Source organism: Tursiops truncatus, chromosome 12, assembly GCF_011762595.2.
Source record: "Tursiops truncatus isolate mTurTru1 chromosome 12, mTurTru1.mat.Y, whole genome shotgun sequence".
In the NCBI taxonomy this organism is placed as follows: Eukaryota; Metazoa; Chordata; class Mammalia; order Artiodactyla; family Delphinidae; genus Tursiops; species Tursiops truncatus.
The window spans coordinates 70,698,677-70,720,323 of NC_047045.1; the positions used below are offsets into that span (position 1 = coordinate 70,698,677).

General features: G+C 39.7%; 1 protein-coding gene across 2 annotated transcripts in view; it reads left to right on the top strand.

The window, feature by feature from the left end:
- GRM1 (glutamate metabotropic receptor 1) overlaps positions 1-21,647 on the top strand; it is a 354,189-nt gene that overhangs the window by 280,067 nt on the left and 52,475 nt on the right. For both annotated transcript variants that reach the window (XM_019951447.2, XM_019951452.2), the window contains exons 4-5: positions 10,028-10,274; positions 14,670-14,838. In XM_019951447.2, coding sequence (XP_019807006.1) covers positions 10,028-10,274; positions 14,670-14,838 — 416 coding nt within the window. The remainder of the gene's footprint in view (positions 1-10,027; positions 10,275-14,669; positions 14,839-21,647) is intronic.

Below are 21,647 nucleotides of genomic sequence, written 5' to 3' on the forward strand. Positions count from 1 at the left end.
TATATGTAAAGCACCTGATTAAGTTCCTGTCACATAGCAAGCATTCAATCATGTTACCTCTTGTTACCTGACACTAGTCCAGGTTGGATGCTAATGTTTGTACATTTTTTAAAAATAAAGTTTGTATTTTAGAAGAGTTTTCAATAAAAGTTGCAAAGGTATATCAGAGAGTTCTCAAATACCCTGCACTCAGTTTCCCCTGTTGTTAGCATCTCATATTGCTGTGCTACATTTGCCACAATTAATGAGCCAACACAGGTGCATTACTATTAACTAAACTCCATATTTTTTTTTCTTATTTCATCAGTTTTCCTTTTTCTGTTCCAGGATCTCATCCAGGGTATCACGTTATATTTATTTTTCATGTCTCTTTGGCTCCTCTCAGCTGCGATAATTCTCAAATTTCCCTTGTTTTTGATGACCTTGACAGTTTTTAGGAGTACTGATCAGGTATTTTGTAGAGTGTCACTAAATTTGAGTTTGGCAAACGTATTTCTCATAGTCAGACTGAGATTATGAGTTTTGGGGGGAAGACCCCAGAGGTGAAGTGTCTTTCTCAACACAATGTACTGGAGTACACCCTATCAGTTTATCATTGATAATGTTAACATTGATCACCTGGCTAATGAAGCATTTACTAAGTTTCTGTTTCTATCTCTTTTTTTTGTACTGTACTCTTTGAAAGCAAATCACTAAGTGCATCCCACACTTAAAGGGTGTGGAATTATGCTCCACCTTCTTGAGGGCAGATTAGCTACATAAATTATTTGGAATTCTTCTGTACAGGAGATTTGTCTCTTCCCCATTAATGTTTTTATTTAATTCTTTATTTATATCAGTTGGACTCAAGAGTATTTATATTTTATAGTTTGGCTTATAATCCAATACTATATTATTGATTTTCTTGCTCAAATTGTGTCAGCTTGGGCCATTGGGAGGTCTTTTATTTGATTCTAGTGTTCTTTTGACATATCTCTATTGTTTTATTTCTTAAGCAACTTCCTTATATTCTGGCACTACAAGATGTTTCAGGCTCATCTTGTATACTTCCTGCCCCAGCCCTACAACTGGTTATTTCTCCAAAGGCATTCTGATCCTCTTTATTAGAGAATGGCGTTAGAATCCAAGATCTGGGCACTGGGCATGCTCATTATGATTGGGGTGTTTTTGCTTCAGTGGGCAGAGTTGGGAAGTATATAAATATATACCAATCTGCATATAAACATATGTATGATTATTTCTATATTAATTCATCAGTACATATATTAAGCTAAATTTAAATTCGTACTTATGCCTTTACCTCGATTCCAGTACCACATGGTTTATTCTAGCTTTTCCCCTTTGCTTATCAGTAACCTTCCCCACTCCAACTGTGATAAACTTGGATTCTATCGTCTGTCATCCATTTATTCATTTTTTTCTGTTTTGCTTTTTGTTTTTTTGGCCTCTCAGCTTGTGGGATCTTAGTTCTGCAACCAGGGGTCAAATGTGGGCCCCCAGCAGTGGAAGCTCAGACTCCTAACCACTGGACCACGAGGGAATTCCCTATTCATTTATTTTTTCAACCTTGGTATATGTGTAGAGCTATTTCAGCATTGTTTACCCATACCCTATGATAAACAACTTTACCAGTTAGAATATAGAGCTTATATTCCACTCCTGAATATAATTTTAATAGAATTGGATCAGCCCTGTGACCTCTCAAGGAGTCCTTCTTAATGAATCTATTTTTGGCATTCTTGTTTCTGTAAATATGCCCTTCACAACCTGAGCAGAGTGATTGACATATCCAAGCAGATTTGCATAAAGTCTGAACCCTGTATGTGTTTTAGCAATAGACCCTGTTCAGAGCTTTTTGCCCGTATGTGCTTGACAACGTTAATCTTAGGAGCTACTCTTTTAATTTCTGTGACAGATATTGATTGAAGTCTCACTAGCCATGAGTTCCTGTTAGGCTCTTAGGAATTCCAGATTTGATTCTTGCAAGAGATGCTGTTGGGAGACACCACATAAAAGCCAATATGTCATTCAAGAAATCCCAACCAGCATTGGGACAGATAGCGTTTTGGTCTACATGAACTGTTAAGTGTACATAAAATATCCGTGTAAAATATCAACTAAGAGTGCCCTGCAGAAATGAACCTTACATGAAAATCCACAGTATATCTCATTCTTAGGTGATGGGGGCATGGTAATAAACCTTATGGCCTGTATTTAAACCTGTATTTAATCCTGTGCAGAACATGGAAAGCTTCGAATCCAAGTTTCCATTTTATCACTTGGCATATGAATTCCAGGAAAAAGACTGAAGGATAGGATATCCTTAATATATCCCAAAGTAGATTTTTTTAATGGTACATTTTGTCAAGTTATAAATACTGTACTGTATTAATCAGAAGTCAATCATAAAAGTGGATTTGCAATACTAACACCATGTAACTTTTAAGGTTTTGTTTTGTAATAAACAAGACCCTATATTGGTTATCAGAAGATGCTGGTAGACTCTAATACGTCAGAGATAAGTAGATTTTTCACAAATCGTTCTTATATTTCTGCAAAGTCCACTCTGACTTATTAGCTCAATCTAAACACTGAAGCATGAAACTAGAGATACTACAAAAGGGAACTTGAAATGGACCATAATAGCATTAAATCATGGAACTACCTTACATTTGTAAAAGAAAGCATGTTTCCTATCACCCATAAATAAGCAGAAGTGGAACTATGAGCATACATATGCCTCCTTAGCATTTAGAAGAGACCAAGATGAATAGGCTTGGCAAGGATTCTGACCCAGCAGGTTGTTGAGACAGGAGTTGGTTCCTGATGAATTTTAACAACACCCTAACTTCCCACATTGGCTCAAGCAGCCAGCTCTCTGTAACATACTCGTTCTCTATGATTACCTGCCAAATGCTTATTGCAGACCTGTGGGGAGTTGTTTATAACTCCATGACACTGTTTTGTGCCAGATCAATAAAGGCAAAGGCACATGAGAAGCTGCCCTTATTTTCTCTCTGTAGAGAAACAAAGAGCCCCACAGTTCAACTGAATGTTACTGACTAATCCTCAACGTCACTTAAACTCTCCAGGGATTGTCCTCATTTGTTTTTCATATAACACTATAATTTTTTGAAATATGAATTAGCTAAAATGCAGTTGTATTTTCAGGGAATTGAAGGCTTACCATACATTATCAGCAATTTGCAGGGAGCCGGCTGTGTGTGTGTCATATAACTGGGGGATTTCTCTCTTTAACAATAGATTGTGATGATGTATTTAGAAAAATGTCTGTATTGTTCACATATGTTAAAACCAGGTGGGTTTAAGCAATAGAAATTCAGCCAATAACACACGCTCAAGTAATTGATCCTTACTTTCTTCTTTTCCATCCTACATAGGAGTTAATACACATTTTAATAAACTGAATAGAAAATAATGGAGGGGTCATATTTTTCTGTGATGTGAGCTGAGAAAATTTTTAGTGAAAGAGGAAAGTATAGAGTCAGAGGAAAAAAAGACTTCAAAGATTTTAAACTTGAGTATGAACAAGGCTGGACTGTTGTGAATCTTACCACAAATTCTTCCTGGGAAATCATACGGAAAATTTAATAGCCAGGCCTTCAGGAAAACTTGCCGGCACTTTAGTCCTTTGAGGTCATTATTTTAAAAAAGACCTGATTAATTTTCTCTCAATTAATCTGATACTCAGGTCATTTAAAGTAACATGAATTTCATTTTCTTTGCTTGATACGTTAACAATATAAAACAATTACAGTTCTTTCTATTTCAATCTGAATGGAGATTGTATCAAATTATGTATTGAATATATAATGCTCTCAGTTAAAAAGAAACAGTGGAGAGCTACAAAAGCCAAGAAACCAGAAGAATGTTTTCTCCAGGGACAGTTATGTTTACTAATGTTTCCCAAAACATTTCCTTGTTATGAGGAGATAAAAGAATGCTTGTTTTGTTTATTTTTATTTTGAATTTAATGCTGAGAGTCTAGATTTTAAAAGGCAACATAACTAGATCTACATGCATAGCGGTAAGGCTGTACTAATTAAATAGAAAAAATAGGCATCAACAAAAGTACTCTATTGGAGTTCAACATTCTTTCAATTTATTTTCTACGTGTTTCCACTTTGGACATTCAAACTGGGACGATATTACTAAAAATTCAGAACGAATAAACATCAAACTAATTGTTTTTCCTAACTGATGTCTCATTATCTGTTATAGAACTGCTCCAGCAGTTGGGCAGGGCTGCTATTGTATGCATAGTGCCACATGGCAGGGACCAGGTCCAGCTCTGGAGGCCACTGCCTCTGTCCTTGGTAGCTGTGTGACCTTGAATTCAGAACCCCAGGGGTTTCAGTGGCACAGCCAATGTGGCACAACCCAAATTTGAACCCAACTAAGGAGTAGACCCAGGAGTGAAACAGATGGAGATAAAATGTAAGATATGTTTTATTAATAATGTGATTGCATACATAGAAAGCTCAAAAGAATTTATAAGAAATTAGAATTAATAAGTAAGTTTGGAAAGCTTGCAGGATACGAGGCTGAAACACAGATATCAATAGCATTTCTCTATACTGGCAACAAATAATTTAAAAAATTTTCAAGTACACCAATTGTAGTAGTACCATAAAAATCAAATACCTAGTATCTGCATACTGAAAAATTACAAAACATTGCTGGGATAAATTAAGGAAGCTCTAAATAAATGGAAGCCTCTGGAAATGCTATATATCATGATATGGGGAGCAGTTACATGGGTATGTACATATGTAAACATTTATTAATAAACGTTTATTAATATTATAATGTACAGTAAAGATTTCTGCACCATATGTGAGTTATACCTCAGTGAAGAAGTTTTTAAAAGTTAATAAAAAAACTAACTGACAAACAAACAACAACAATAAAAAAAAACACAACAAACTGGATTAGGGACATGGATCAGATATGTGACCACAATAGACTTTTCAATACTAGATTAACCTGTCTCGCCTACTGGCACAACTGTCGACTACAGCCCACATTTACCAAAGGCTGGAGAATCAACCAGAACCTTTGAGAATTGTCAAGTGCAGGCCTGCAGATGAGAGAGAAAGGGGCTGAGCTAAGCATGCCCAGTTTCTTTTTCTCAATCCTGCAAAAAGATAAATCACTCCACTCTTCCCATTGAGTAAGACAAGAGGCCTGAGATGGTACTAAGTAAGAATCTTCTTCACAAAGAAGCATTAATATAAGGGAAAGGGAAAGGAAAACATTTCTCCCCAATCGTGATTTCAATTATCTATGCTTTAATCTTCTCATTTGTAAAATGGTGATAATAGAACAAAACTCATACAGTTTTGTAAGAATTAAAAAAAGATAGTATATGTAAAGGACTTTGCTAAGTACCAATAAGTGTGGAATTGGAGAAGCAAAGCATAGGAACTTTAGAGGGGGAAAGACATCTTCAGAAAGATAATCTGATCTACTTGTGGTATTTTTTAGATTAGGAAACTGAGACTCAAGGAGATCTAGACCCTTGTCCAAGTTCCATGGCTAGTTGGATATGTATTGTTGATATATTATAGCAGAACTGCCTCTAGTGTTACTGACTGCAAGCTCATGTTCCCAATGCACAGTGAGGCCAAACAAACTGAAAAGTCAGTTTGGAGCTGAGAAAGGTTTACTGCAGGACCAAGCAAGGAGAACAGGTGGCTCATGCTCAAGAAAAACCAGAACTCCCCAATGGTTTGGTGGCAAGAAGTTTTTATAGGCAAAATTTGGGGTGAGGGCTGCAGGGTGTGTGACTTTCTTCTGATTGGCTGGTGGTGAGGTTACAGGGCAGTGTTCCAGGAATCTTGTTCTCAGCCTGAAGTTACCGTCCTCTACCTGGGTGAGGGTCTGCCTGCAGAAGAACTGGAAGATATTGTTATGTATATCCCTTAAGGAGGAACCAGGACCCTGCCCCGTGGCTGCACTATTGTTTCTTTTTTTTTTTAATTAAAAAAAAATTTTATTGGAGTATAGTTGCTTTACAATATTGTGTTAGTTTATACTGTACAGCAAGTGAATCAGCTATATGTATACACATATCCCCTCTTTTTTGGATTTCCTTCTCATCTATGTCACCACAGAGCACTGAGTTCCCTGTGTTATACAGTAGGTTCTCATTAGTTATCTATTTTATGCATAGTATCAATAGTGTATATATGTCAATCCCAATCTCCCAATTCATCCCACGCCCCCCCCCCCCTTGCCCCTTGGTATCCATACGTTTGATCTCTACGTCTGTGTCTCTATTTCTGCTTTGTAAATTTTGTGGACATGGATGGACCTAGAGACTGTCAAACAGAGTGAAGTAAGTCAGAAAGAGAAAGACAAGTATCGTATATTGACGCATATATGTGGAATCTGAAAAAATTGGTACAGACGATCTTATTTATTTGCACTAATGTTTCTTGACTGCTCCTCCTTTGTTTTTGCATTCCCTCCCTTCCCCGATAAGCAACTGTTTGAGTCTGCACTTTGGAACTCAGGGAAGGTCAAGGAGGCTGAATGAAGCCTATTTCTTTCAAACAAGAAACTGGGGACGTGGAAAGAATTCATAGCCAGGAGAGCCCCACAGGGTCCTGCTCCATTTCACTAGGTCCCAGGTGTTTAAGTGCCTAGTCCCGTGCTCTTTCTTTCTGCTATACCACTCTGCTGAATAGCCATCCTAAATGGCAGCAGATGGAATTGCCAGCCCTTCTCCCCACCACCGTGGATTTCCTGTTTTCAGAAGGTACACAGTGTTTCTACCCTCATGGAGGCTCTGTGTGCTGCCATACTCAGGCAGCAGTTTATAGCCCTTGTGTTTTGCAATAAGAACAAGATTACTATTTAGAATCAAGGTAGCTATTTTCACAATCTGCTGTGAAGTAGTTAGGCAGGTATTCTTTTGAAGGTAAATAAACACAGTCAACTACAATTATTTGATTCCATTTAGTATATTAGAAAATGTAGTAGTTTAATGATACCCTAGTGGCCTGTAATGGTTAATGCACCGCAGAAAATGAATCATAAAATCCCCTTCTTACTAATAACTCTGAGACTAGTGTTATTAAAAAGGCACTAAACCCCAGGGAATCAGAGTGTTTTCACCTTCCCACCAAGTGACAATAATATTAGTTTGGATTCTCTATTCGCTGGTCATGAAAATATAGGATCTTTGGGCAGAAGGAAAACCTGTATCATATTCTATTTGTTTGATGATAAATTCTTGCAGCATCATCTGGCACTGTTGCTATGGCAAAGAAAATGGTCCTGTAAAGGCCAGGTGATTTTCTAACTCTGTCACACCTTCCCAAATGCTAGTTCATCGTGAACTGGCGTAGTAGCTGAAGAGAGACTTCTTACTGATGGGAAGTAGCATCCCCTTCATGTGCAGACCCAGGGGACTGGCAGGGTAGGGAAGTGCATGTGTCACTTTAGATTTACACAAACACACAAGCTGTTTGTGTTTATTTGGAAAAGGGTTTGAGTTACAAATATTCCCTGAAAACATGTGCCTAGCCTCCTGGTTTTCTGTATGATAAATACTGACAGGATGAGCTTCTTTGTCTTAATTTGCAGTTAATAGATTGAGTGCTAGTACTTCTAGTCAGAGAGACAGCTGTGCACATTTGGAACAATCCCAGGGAGAAGACCTCAAAAAGCTTGAAAATGATACTGGTGCACAGAAGGATGCCCTGTCCTCAGTCACCAGAAAAGTGTCTCCTCTGTAGACTTCTATATCTACACCCACGTTTCTGCCAACTTACAGAAAGAACAAGTATCAAGGGGGCATTTTCATACCATTGCTCTTTCCTCACTTATAAACGGTGGGATTCATGTCCCTTTGGCAGGATTATCATGATATCATTATTTGAGTATCGTATATAATAAACACAAAAAATAGTAGCCAGTATTACTATTAATGTGTATATTTCCCATTAAGACAAATGTAAAATTAGTTTAAATTAAGAAGAATATTCCACTAATTGTTTATTGTGTATATATATCAATAAATATACATATGTATACATGAATGTATATATATTTACATGTGTTATTTTATATATTTTTCATATATATATACATATATACACACATATCTTACTCATAACATCAGTAAATAGATACAGTTGGAAGTCAGCATGGCTCAAGAAACACGTCACCATTTGACCAGTTTGCCTTAATTACACCGGTGTTTCTGGAATAATTATTACTCACGTCACTCACAAAAGTAACCCAGTTTGGACACTAAGTTATATGATAGTCCTAAATAAGGATCAAAAGGAAAACATTGATCTCAAAGAAATCCAAGACCAGTTACAGTCCCAATGCTGATGAATAAGGCATCCACTAGACAAGACAGCTTAAGAAATTTGTACTGGGGACACCAAAATAATTTTTAAAATATATAATACATCTTTAGTAGCGTTTATCAAAACAAAAACAAAACAACAGACTCAGTGGTCATAAGGTTTGTCCCTAACAGAGAAAAGAACGCACATTTTTTGACAGTTTGCTCCTAGGGTTGACTTTAATAGCTGCCACTTCAAGTAGATGGTTTTAGTAGAACCGCTTAAGTAGCTGCTAGAACCCTTTCAGTTTCTGCTACATTGAAGGTTATTTTGCCATCCAATTTTTGTCTATTTTTTTTCTTCTTTAACTCCTGGTAATTTCTCTAATTCTAACAGCTTTAACATTTAGCTCCAGCACTTGGGAGTTTCGGGCTGTATTTAAAGGCTCATTTAAAACTTATCAGACCGATGGCATTAATTTATCTCAGACCCAGGGGTTCTGGGTGGCAGACATAAATTACCTTATTTCAATGACTTTGCAGTTTTTTCAAGGAGGATGTTTGCTTTCTGCTTTACATAACTTCTAGACTTATTCTGTGCAGTTTGATTTTAAAATGCCCCTTCTGCCTCTCTTACTCCTATTTCCTCTTGGGAAGTGTTCTTTCAATTAGGAAAATATTACTTTAGCAAATCACACTTTTAACAAGTTCTTATTAAGCAACACTGGAAGATGAGTTAAAATGGAATTTGTCCCCCCTTCAACCTGACCTGGGTATTTTGTATCTCATTCTTAGAGTAGATGCACATGTACCTTTTTTACATTTTCAACTATACCTAAATAGATTAGCCTTAAATAGAACTCTTTGTAAATGTCTTATTTCATCTCAAGCTCAATGTCAAAGTCAAAACTCTTTATTTACCATTTCTTCTAAGTACTTCAAGCTCTCTAAGTTCCTAAGATACTCTGTTATTCTCCAGCCCAGACACCTTGGGGTTCAGTGACCTATTCAGGCTGTCACCTGTGACATAGGTGGAAATGATCGCAGAGTATCTGAAATTCACACGTAAAGCTAAAGGTTTAGATTAAATGTGTAGTGTGACTCTTCCATCAAGAAACATTTTACCTGAGTTTCTAATAATTAGCAAATCTTATTCAAATATTTCTGTACCACCAACCATATAGAAGAAGAAATTCATACTACCTAGTTCTTCTTTTTACTCTAGGTTTTTTTGGTTCTAGAGATGATAAAATTAGTGGAATCATCAAGAGAAAATATTGGGGTTTAGATGATGCACAAACTGATTTACAATGGATTGTGGATTGTCACAAAGGATATAAAAAATGCTTTTCCAGGACTGTGATATAGGGAGACTTTTAATATAAGTCTCTGTGAACCCAGAGGAAATAAGAGCTATTTTCATTGCTCCTTAAGGATTTCCTTGCAGTATGTGAAAGTTCTTTATTTTCACCTCTGTGGCGTTTGTTTTATATGTTATAAAGCTGTTATTGAATTCAGAAAATAAAATTGAATAAACTATTTTCAGATAGAGTACAGCAGAGATAGTCACAAATACAAAGCTTGAACAGGTAGGTTTGGCTTTCCCTTCTTCTGAGAGCCCTGAAAAGCATTTGGGAATTAAACATGCAGGTTTAGACTTCATTACTGCAACCTTGGTAGTGATCTGTTTTTATGTTACAGGCAATGAAAGCTTAGAAGAAAACTATGTCCAGGACAGTAAGATGGGGTTTGTCATCAACGCCATCTATGCCATGGCACATGGGCTACAGAACATGCACCATGCCCTCTGCCCTGGCCATGTGGGCCTCTGTGATGCCATGAAGCCCATCGATGGCAGCAAACTCCTGGACTTCCTCATCAAGTCCACGTTCATCGGTGTGTCTGGAGAGGAGGTGTGGTTTGATGAGAAAGGGGATGCTCCTGGAAGGTAAAGCAGTCTTTTCCATAATGGATCTAAATAACCCCGTGATCCTCTTCGAGCCAGACAGATGGATGGTCTGGCTCCCTTTGGTTCCATGGTTTCTGGGTGCCACGACGATAGACACAAACGAGGATAGACGCAAACGAGGATAGATGCAACGAGATAGCTAAAAAGAAAGGGCTAATGTTAGATGGAAATTACATTATAAAACATTGAAGAACTTCTTATTGGTAAATACCCACAATCCTGCATCCTACCAGTGCCACCCCCCTACCTCCCCACACACACATACAGCTATCATCCCTGGTCTTCCCTTAGAATGCCTGGGACCTCCCTGCAAGCCCAAGATACTAAGGAGATTACACCTGACCAGCAGGATTCTCCCTGGCACTGCCAACATCAGGTCAGCCTCCTTCTAACTGATTAGTCCCAATACTATACTGGTTGTGGAATATTGTAATATTATTCCTGCTTAAAGAGCTTAATATATGACGAGAACCAAGTCTTCATATGTATCCCTTTTTTTCAGGTTAACTTATGTTCCTGCTAACATGTTTCTTGGAACAAGAAAGAAAAGAATTTTCTGTCTGGTATTCAGTCTCTATGGCTTCCAAAGAATTAATCAAGAAGCAAAGGAAAATTAAATCTAACTAACTATATATATTTTTCCCAAGTCATTTTATATACAGTCTCTTCTGCAACACTTGCTTTTATAGTACCAGTTAGCTCATATGTAATTGGTATGCAGAGAATGATATCAGTATAAACAGTAGTTGTGTTCTTTCATAGGAATTTTCTTAGGCAAGGGATGATCAGAACAGTGGGATAAAACTTAAAACCTGCAACAGGAAAGAAAAAAGGCCCTCAGTCTGGCTACTGCACAGTGTGCCCACAATCTTTTTTTTTTTTCCTCCTAAGCCCTGTTATCTTTCAGTACATAATTTTGCAAAGTGAGAGATTTTAGAAAAGCATATGTTGTGATAAAACAGATCATCAAATCATTTAATCCTCATCGCTATAGGCATATCATCATCTTCTTTTACAGATGATAAAACTGAGTGTCAGAGAAATGAAGAAACTCACCTAAAGTCACGCAGAGAGTAGCTGGTGGAGGCCGTGCAGTCTGAATTGACACTTGTAATCTTTTTGCCACATCGTGCTGCCTTTTAGCTAATCCTAAAATTAGGCAGAATTGCTGGCAACCTTCTTAATGTCATTTCAAATGTACTGTAAGAGACTATTTGACCCTAAATAATTCTTCACATATCTCTTCCTTTCATGTAAGCTTAAAGTTCTACGTTTAGAGAGTGCCTTGCGGGGCCTAAGTGCATTCTCCCTGTCAAAATCCAACAGCTCCAGGAAGGAGCTATAAGTAATACTCAGCAATTAAAGCGATGAATTTATCAGATTCCTTCCAAGCTGCCAGTGAGGTGGGAGCAGCTTTAGATGAAAATGAGAGTGGGAAGAATGGAATGATGCAGGGCCTGGGCGTGTGGAAAGCTTCCAGGAGCTGAGCACCTTAAGAAATGGTACCAGAGGAAAAAGTGATTCAGAGCACTGACCGCCCCCACCCCGCCCCCCTTTAAACCCGTGGTTGTAATCCTGGGTTCTCCTGGAAACCAGGTTCTATCAAGGATTGGATTTGGAATGGAAACCTTCCTTCATGATTCTATAACATACACAATGTGCCTAGGACAGGGCCAGATGCATTTCCCACACAGCGTAGACATGAGTTTCCTCCTCCTCTCTCTATTTGTAAACTATCCAAAATATAGGCCCACAATTTTAGCTTGTTTCTCCTTCATCTTTAATTACGTATTTAAATCAAGAGTCTTCCCCTGGGTCCCTTTTCAAGGATCATTTCCACAGGCTTGAAATTGGTCAGCTTCATCTGTATTCAATTTCTATTTCAACCACTTCCCTCTGTTTCTGTCTCCTTGTCACACCGTCATTCATGCTTTGGTCCCTCTTGTAATTATCTTAGTTAATCATCATGCAACATAGATTGAATGCATTGAAAGGATGCTGTAAAGTTGTAGTTCACAGCGTGAGGATATTCCAAATAACCACCAACGTGCTAGAAGGGACTCTGGGGTCAAGAGAAAAGAGCAGTGTTCCTTAACACACACAGCACTGGGGAAGGCCTCTTTTTAGTAAGTCAGTATTTTTCCCTTGGTATCTTCAAGCATTTTTTTTTCTCCAGCTTTTGGGACTTTTCAAAAGTATGTTTTCATACCAAAATATTGTGAATTTTTCAGTTCCTAAATGCTAATTAAGTGTGAACTGATTTCTCCTATTGAAATGAGGAAGTTGAAATAAAAGTCTTAGGAAACTGGTTTATAGGAAAAAGATATTCTAAAGCTCGCATTACGCCTAAGCCTGCGTTGAAAGTATGTAAGGAGATTTCACAATGTAATATGGAGTAAAACATAAAGATCAAAGGAAATGAAAAAGGGAATTACTCATACCAAACACAGCAGGCTCTGTGACCATAAGGACCTTACAATGGGAAAATATTGCAGGTGTAGATTAGTGTCCTTGATCATGAATGCGAGCCACCAGCCCACAGTTAATACCCACGTGGATATCACTCAGACAGCTACTCTGAGAACATTCTGGTTTGTCTCAGCAACCAGAGGAATGAGACCCCTCTATTAACCAAAAATCAGAAAGCAGAGAGGTGAATAACGCGCTCCAGTTGCACCATTCTCTCTTCTCACTCTATGTAAGTTTTGTTCACCTGGAAAAGTAGGGGAAAGACTTCCTTTATGCCCCGAGAGTCCCCTTTCCCTTTAGGGAGCTGCTACTTATAGAAATTGCCAGAATCTGATTGTGGAGAAGCCACTAGCCATCCTGTGGGTGACAGGATGCGTTTGCACATTACGAACAGGCAGCAAAGCTATTAAAAGATATTAGCTGTATAGATAAAGAACTAGGCCAGATATGACCAGTAGGTTTCAGATGCCAGCTAAGGTTGATTGGTAGTAGCTTCCTGGAGTGCTGGGCTGAGGAGGATTCTGAGTCTGTATCAGGGTTAGAGGGAAAGAATTCCGAGATGGGTTAGGTAGGGATATTAGGGAGGGGAGGAAGAGAGCTGAGGAAGAGGAATACGTGTTAGTTAATTGCCAGCTATTTCTTTGGGTCACGCACAAAGAGTAAGAGATATTGTCTCATATTCTAGTGCAGGAGAGTGAAGAATGCACAGGTACTGTAGGAAAGAACCCCACTTTGCAGAGCCACTGAGGGAGAGTCAGGCATCCATTTTTGGGCAACTGCCACTTGAGTTATAGTTTCCTTGGAGTAAATAGCAACATGGAAAGAAGATTGAAGAATACCAGAGAATTGTCAATAACCGAGAGAGAAATGACTATGACAACACAAAGATGTTCTCATTTTCTTATAGTATGGAAATAACCAGTGTTTTAGCACATTAATAGTGCTGCTAATGTGAATGATATAGTGATATTGCCTTACATATGTATTTCTCCCAATTGCGAACAGCCTTATGTTAGTAAATTCCCACAAGAACCCCGTGAGCCTTACAGAGTTTAGTGACATTCCTAAGTAGTATAATCTACTATTAAAACATTAGGAAAGAGATTCCAGCTTATACATTCTAATGTCAAATGCTGTGTTTTTTCCACCAAATTGGAAAATGCTCTCCACTGCCCACACTGGGAAATGATGTGTCTGATCCCCAGAACACACTCTGGCTACAGTGAAGATTTCTAAATGTAGGTTTTACCATTGTGCAGCATTGCAGCATTTGAAATAACTGAAATAACTGACACCAATTACTTGGATTCAGAAATGTTTGTCCTGATCAAGGAAGAGACCAGTTTAAATGTCAATGCTCAAGATGTTAAATCCCAAACATCCTTGCTAATTAAAGGTGCATTTCTCAGATTTCGTGCTCTATTAGCACCTAAAATAAGTTCCAGACTTGGTAAAACTCACCTCTTTTAATCCAGTGTAATTAAAATGGCAACTGAATGTGAAAAAGGAATTTGGAATAAAAGTACTTAAGCTAAAAATTAGTGTTCTGAAGAATTGTTACTTGATCAAAGAATAATCTAGTGAATAATGATTTGAAGGATATGGTGATCGACTCAGCACATATAGATCCTTTTGAGAATAAGCAGAGAGAAAAGTACAAGAATAATATCTTCTTTAATGAATATGGATGATACACAAACAGAGACTGAAGAATGGAATATACATTTTGGAAAATCAGAGGATACATAACTAAATAAACTGAAATATTGACAGTAGCTGGCATTGAGACATGGGATGATTCTAACTTTTCTCTTTCTTCTCTCTATTATTACCTATTTACTAAATTCCTTTGGTTTCTACATCATGTCCATCTTCTCCAAGACACACGTGTTGCTTTCTTTGTAGGTATGATATCATGAATCTGCAGTACACTGAAGCTAATCGCTATGACTATGTACAAGTTGGAACTTGGCATGAAGGGGTGTTGAACATTGATGATTACAAAATCCAAATGAACAAGAGTGGAATGGTACGGTCTGTGTGCAGTGAGCCTTGCTTAAAGGGTCAAATTAAGGTAAGCCAGCCACACATGCATTCTTGGACGGTGTCCATGAGGAGACCTCCTGCCTGGGCATAAGCAAAGAAAAACACAGACATTTTTCTTTGACCAGACTGTCCAGAAAGGGTGCACCAGGCATACTGTTTCTGTCCTTGTGTTTAGCAAAAATGAGGAAGACAAAGAAAGATTGGGCAATGGAATAGGCAAACCACTGGGATATTTAGAATAGTCTTTATTTGAATCGTAATGATGAGCTGCAGTCTTAAATACGATATAGAAAGCAAGGGGATGAATAATCAAATTAAAAATTAAGACAGAAGTAAACGCGGAAACCAAAGCCAATGATACTGCTTACCCATAGTTCTAGCTATTGTCAAAGAAAGCAGAAGCTGAACGATTCCAAATAAATGTATAACTAAAATAAAAGAAGCTGAAATGAGGTAACACAAAAGCATTGCTTACCACTTCTCTTTTCTCTACCAAGTTCTTTGAATGTTCCTGAAACTGGTATTTTCCAGCCAAGAGAGAGTCTTCACTTCTAATTATTCCCAGAAGTTTTTTTTTTTTTTTTCCAGGTTGGGGCAAGTGAGTGATCATGATATTACTGTATATTTAAAACTAGAGTAAATAAACCTCATACACATTTGGCTGAATGGAGTAGAGAGAATTCTTGGTGAAGAAGACGTGGAAAGAGCACTCTCTGAATCCCATGCTATTTAGAAACCAGACTGGCTGATGCACTAGGAAATGGAGCGTAGGGGAGTGATTGTGAACTGGCAGGAGTGTGGATTGAATGACCTAATAGGTCTTTCCCATCTCTAATTTTCTGTGACTCATCTCTGGGAGCAGACAAGCCGTCAAGTAAATGTCACAAGGCACAGCTGGGGCTGGAATGTATACGGTGTGAGGCTTCTGCTCTCTCTCCACATGGCCACGCTGCTATGCCATTTGCAGGAGCCGTAGAACCAGCCATGCGAGGGAGAGGCCCTGAGAAGTATACTTAGGGGCCTTTAGGGCAAGAGTCTAGTAGTGCTGGTACAGCAGCTGGAAAAGCTTTATCACTGCTGATCAAAGAATGTGGAGGATCTGGGACCTGCAACATCGTTTAGCAGCTGAGAAGAGCTGTCTGGGTGGACTCAAGCTCTCAGTAGAATCCATCACTTTGAGTGTGAAAAAAACTTCTGAGGCAACTCACCCTAGTTGCAAATGTCACTGCCTTCTCTGCAGGTGTGATATTAAAAATATTTAATAATTGTCATGATAACCAACCGATCAGAATGAACTCCATTTTAGTGCTATGACAGGGTGCTGGAGGCCTCCTGCTATGCCCACGGTTAATCCTTGAGTTGTTGGATCATGGGAAGATTTAGGTGAGGAATCTTACATGGATAGGGTAGTATGGGGCAATCAGGGGGCTTGGAGAGACACCATTAGTTTCCAACCAGTACAGAAGCATTTCAGTAGTGTAAGAGTGACTCCAGGCAAACCACTGTGTACGGGCCAAACGTCAGTGCTGCTTCTTCCCAAGAATCCATTTCTGATTCTTATCCAGATGGAATTTTTCACATGGGGCTGTCTGGTGGTATTAGGAATATATCCTCTGAAATTGAGAGGCCTAAAACTTCTCCTTGACTCTTACCACAGGATGCCAGACCAGTGGATTCTGGGTGGGTTATCTTCTCTGGATGGTAGGGAAAACCAGGGAGACCTGAAGTCATATGATTGGGACAGCCCAGAAGCCCTGGGCTTTATGCTCTCCTGTGACCCAAAGGGTGTCACATGTTCATCTCAGACCTCCTCCCCAGCATGGGTGGCAGCATTGAATCTTTAGTGCAGACAACTACTGTGAAAAAGTTTATGAAACTACACAGTTTGGTTATTCAGAGTATAAGAAAAACAAACAAACAAACAAACAAATACAACCCTGGCAAGAGAAAACAAATCAATCTGAAGATAGTCTGCACCCCAGCTCCCTTTCAGACTTCCCTCCTGTTACTCTGACTGCTGGCAGGCCATGAATGGGAGCTCACATGCCATGTGTAGTCCCATTTGTATACTCCAGAAGATAGACTTTCCCCCCACCCCCAAGTTCAGAGGAAAGGCTGTCTGCATGCATCTTTAAGCTAGATACTGAAGTATTTCTGGCATCACATTTGCATTACACCCATGCAGTGTTATCGAAGGAGATCCCAGAAATCTTTGCTGAGCCATTACAGAGCACTTGCTATAAATGCAAATCTCTTGGGGTCCAATTTTCATAGTACTGTGTGTCCTGCAGGATAAAAGTTATGCCCGTTCTCAATAACACCTGGCGTGGGGGTGAGGGGGGATGTTTGTTTGTTTCCCATAAGCACCACGGGAGGTATGGAAACAAATGAAATCTGAATCCCATTTACCAAATAATAGCATTTATATTCTTACATCGTCAATTTGCCATCTACCAGGTTCAGGATGCAGAGCCAGGTCTCTCAGTAGCCACTACAGAGACTGGAGGGAAGCAACTTAAAAGGTGATTGTAGGACTTGCACTTATATTAACTGAGAAACATAACCTTTAGGAAAGGATTATTCACTTTAAATATCAAATGCCACTTAAGATGTTGAAATAACCATTTGACTTCTTTCGTGATAACCCATAAAACTTTCTTATGGTAATTTCCTTTGAAGTAGTTAAAAGTCCAGTTTTCTTATGTTATTGATTTTAGAAATATAAATATAATATCTTATAAATATAATATTTTATGGAGGAGAAATTGATTTCAGTCACACCACAAACAGTGGTAAATAAAATCAAACTTTTGTTGTGTCTTATATTAGTCAGGTTTCAGTCAGGAAAGAAAGAACCCATGCCAGGTGGTTCAACAGAGGAAATTTAAGGTAAAAAACTAGTTATAAAAGTAAAAGGGGGGCTTCCCTGGTGGCGCAGTGGTTGAGAGTCCGCCTGCCGATGCAGGGGACACGGGTTCGTGCCCCAGTCCGGGAAGATCCCACATGCCGCGGAGCGGCTGGGCCCATGAGCCATGGCCTCCGAGCCTGCGCGTCCGGAGCCTGTGCTCCGCAACGGGAGAGGCCACAGCAGTGAGAGGCCCGCGTACCGCAAAAAAAAAAAAAAAAAAAAAAAGTAAAACGTGGCAATGAGGCAACTCAGAGATGAGCAACAGTAGGGACCATTCCCACCTCTGGGCTAGAGGGGCACAGGGAAGGTCACAGATACTACCTGAGACGCCTCCTGAGGTGGGAGGGGAGGATACCTTGATACGAGGCTTCTCCTCTCTCCGGCTCTTCAGTCTCCCATTAGGTCCTTCCATTCTGCCAACCGTATGGAGAAGACGCTGGAAAGAGAGCCTGAGCAATGTAGTGCGCAGATACTTAGCTCAGGTTCCCTTGAACCCTGAAAGCTAAGCAAGGTTAAGCGCTAATGCATTACTGGGAGATGCAATCCCAGGGAAGCAAGAGTGAGAGGAAAAGGGAAGGGAGGCATAGAAGCATGGCGGAACACCTCTACCACTACGGTGAAGCGTCACTGAGCAGGACGCTGCCTCACTGAGCACAGCTCACCCTCACGGAGGTCTCTGGACAGGCTGCTGGGACTGTCTGTTGGAGCAAGGAAGGGAGAAAAATGTATGCACTCCTGCCATTCTATTTTCTGCTTCCTGTGGTCAGCGTCTGCTCACAGGACGTGATGTCATCTGACTCCTTTAGGCAGCTGCTGGGGAAGCCAGTGTCCGTGTCCTGCTATGTGGACCTTCTTTGAATTTGGAAGCAGCAAGGGGAGAAGTCTCTGTGGGTCTTACACAGTCTGGTCTGGGCTCCTGCTGTGCTGAATTGCCAAGGAGGCAGTTCTAGAACCCAGTGCCTCCTCTGGGGGAGAGAGAGTCACCTGCAGATGCCAGAAGATGACACAGTAGTGGTAGGCTCTGAGGTAGGAGTTGCAGAAGCATCCAGAACCCTCAAGAGCCAGGGGCCAAGGGCCTAAGAGACAGGTCAGGCAAAAAGAATTTGAGGCAGCACGTAAACTATGGACAATGGATCTGCAAGCAAACAGCAAGGGCCTGGCACTTGTATTGGTCTCCCACACCAAGCCTGCTGCTATTTTCCTTGGTGTGGGGAAGGCAGGAAAGAGGTAAGAAGGGGTGGGAAGGCAAGGGGGAGAAAGTGAAAGAAAGGAGAAGGGAGGCAATAGAGATCGGGAACTAACATTGATCAGGCATATTCTCATGCAAGTACAAGAATGGATGACATCGTTTCAATTATTCCTTAAAACAACCCTTTAAAAGCAGATATTATCACCCCATTTTATAGATGAGAAGTCAGAGGCCAAGAGGGCTTGAATCACTTGCTCCAAGCTTTCTCAGCTAGTGGTTAAGAAATGCCGAGCTGAGCTTGGAGCCAATCCAAAGCTCTTATCAACCCACAGCCACATGTTGTTCAACCATCTTTCATTATGTGAACTGACATATTTCCTACAAATGCAAGTTTCAATTGCTAAAGCTGATTTTCTTAATAGTTTACAATGAAGTTATAAATAGAGATCCACTTTAAAATTGCTGAGGGAACAGAATCTAGAACTAAGCAGGCAATAAATATTAGTGAAGGTGGTCGGGGGAGTCTGACAGAGGTGGGGAAACCGGCAGAGAATCCCAGGGAAAGGGTCCTGGGGATTGCTTTCATTCGCCTCCTATTCTTTCTTTTCCCCTCTCTTCTCTTCTAGTTTTCTCTTCCGTTTAGTTCGTTTTTGGATTCTTTACTCCAAGATGATGGTTTGGGTCTGGGACTTTAGGCATGGAAAGTAGAAATCACTACTTCCCCCCTTCTCACCTGGCCTGTCAAGACAGAATTATGGAGACCATATCATAAATGGCTCTTCATTACACATGCCATATTGTCCTGTGGTAAAATACACCCTAGATATGTGGAGAAAAGCCCAGATACACATATTTTTACAAACTATATATTTCAGAATTGGGTTAACTATTTTTTCCCTGAACCATCTGAACTGAGGTGCAGATATCATGAAACTTCATACCTCAGCTTTTGTCTTCTAAGCATAAGGGCAATTCTCACATGGCCATAAGACCAGCTAAGAAAGTTAGCAATAACATCACCAACCACAGCTGTCCTGTTCACCTCAACTTCCCCTTTTTGTGAATCAAAACAAACTACCCATTGAACTTGTTCATAGTTAATGCAACCATTTTGGCAACCAATGAAACAATGACATAGTTCCTTCATTATGTAATATTTTCTAAATTCCACTGCAGGATGGCAGGTTCTCAACAAAAATTGTCCACAGGAATATCAAAATTCCTTATCTGAGAAGCTTATGATTACATAATGATGATGTGATCTGCCCCAGCTACTAAAAACATACTGGCTACAATTTTGAAAAAAGTTAAAGACAAAATACTGGGTTCCTTTTTGTATTTTATTATGTATGTGAAAGCATGAAATTATTATAGTGTCTCTGGAAGAGAGAAAACTTTGCAAGCACTGGTCATAATGAGAAATTCTATGGAATCATCATTAATTTATTCACAGCCACTCTGAGTAATACCTACACCTTCACCTCTCATGCTTTGACCAGTGTTTAAGATGGTCTCCTGGTTACTGAACTTTTTGGTGATCACCTTAGCCTCAGATCTAGCTTGTCTGCCACTTTTGGGGACAGGTGCCAATAGGACCTGCTGCTGAATCACATGACACTGGGCAGAGAAGGAACGCAGCAGAGCTGTTGTTTCTTGCAGGTGGCAGTGGCCAAAGCAGGGCTCATTTTCTTTTTTAAGTAAATATTTATTGAAGTATAACACACATACAGAAAAGTAGAGAAGGAAGGCAATAGCATGAGTACACATTGGACTCTTACTTCTGGGTCTTTTCTTTAGCTGATCCCACTGCCTAGAACTCTCTTCCACCAGATATATTCAGGACTTACTCCCTTTCCCTCTCTCAAGTCTTTACTCAAATGGCATATCTTTGTGAAGCCTTACCTGACCACCATATGCAAAATTGCAATCCCCAATTCCACGTGCCTCCCTATCAAGACTGGGACTGAGATGAGGCAGGTGAAGAACTTAGGGCACAGACCCTAAAGTGGCCCCCCATCAACATCCTGCAAGTGCAGGGTGGGATGTGCACAACGCTGAGGGTTTTCAGGGCCTCTTTAAGTCTGGTCCCTAGGCACTAGGCTTGCCTCACCTTGGTCCCTGCCCTGAACCCTATTCCTCTTTCTTGCTGTAGTTTTCTCAAAGCCCTTTTCTAGGATAGCGCTCCTCAAAGATGGGGATATGATCTGTTTTATTCACTGATTGTGAATGCATAATGTGAATGAATGAATGGATGAATGATTGAATGCATATGCCCTGCATAAGCATTTCATTCCTCCTTCTAGCAGTATATGTATTACATTATGTCAGATTTTGAGCTTCTTAACCTCAGTGATCATCAGGTCTTTTCATTTATTTGTCCGCATGCATAACACCACGTCTGGCACACTGGGCCACTAAATAAATGTTGGTTAAGTAAATACATATCTGCCAACTTCTGAGATATAATTTTGGTTCTCAGCATAACATGCCATCATTCTGACAGCTGTTTTTACACAAAGAAGAGCTTAGTTCTTGAAAATAACTGGTGATAATGTGCCTGAGGTTTGCACAAGTTACTGATCCCCTCTGCAGCTGTTTCTTCATCTGCAAAATGTAAACAATTAACTTCACTGCATGGAGTGGTTGTGAGGTTTAGTGTAATTCTGTACAGAGGGCCTTGCACATGGTCTCGTTCAATGTATGTCTATTTTTATATGATTTTTGTTACATTTCCCCTGTA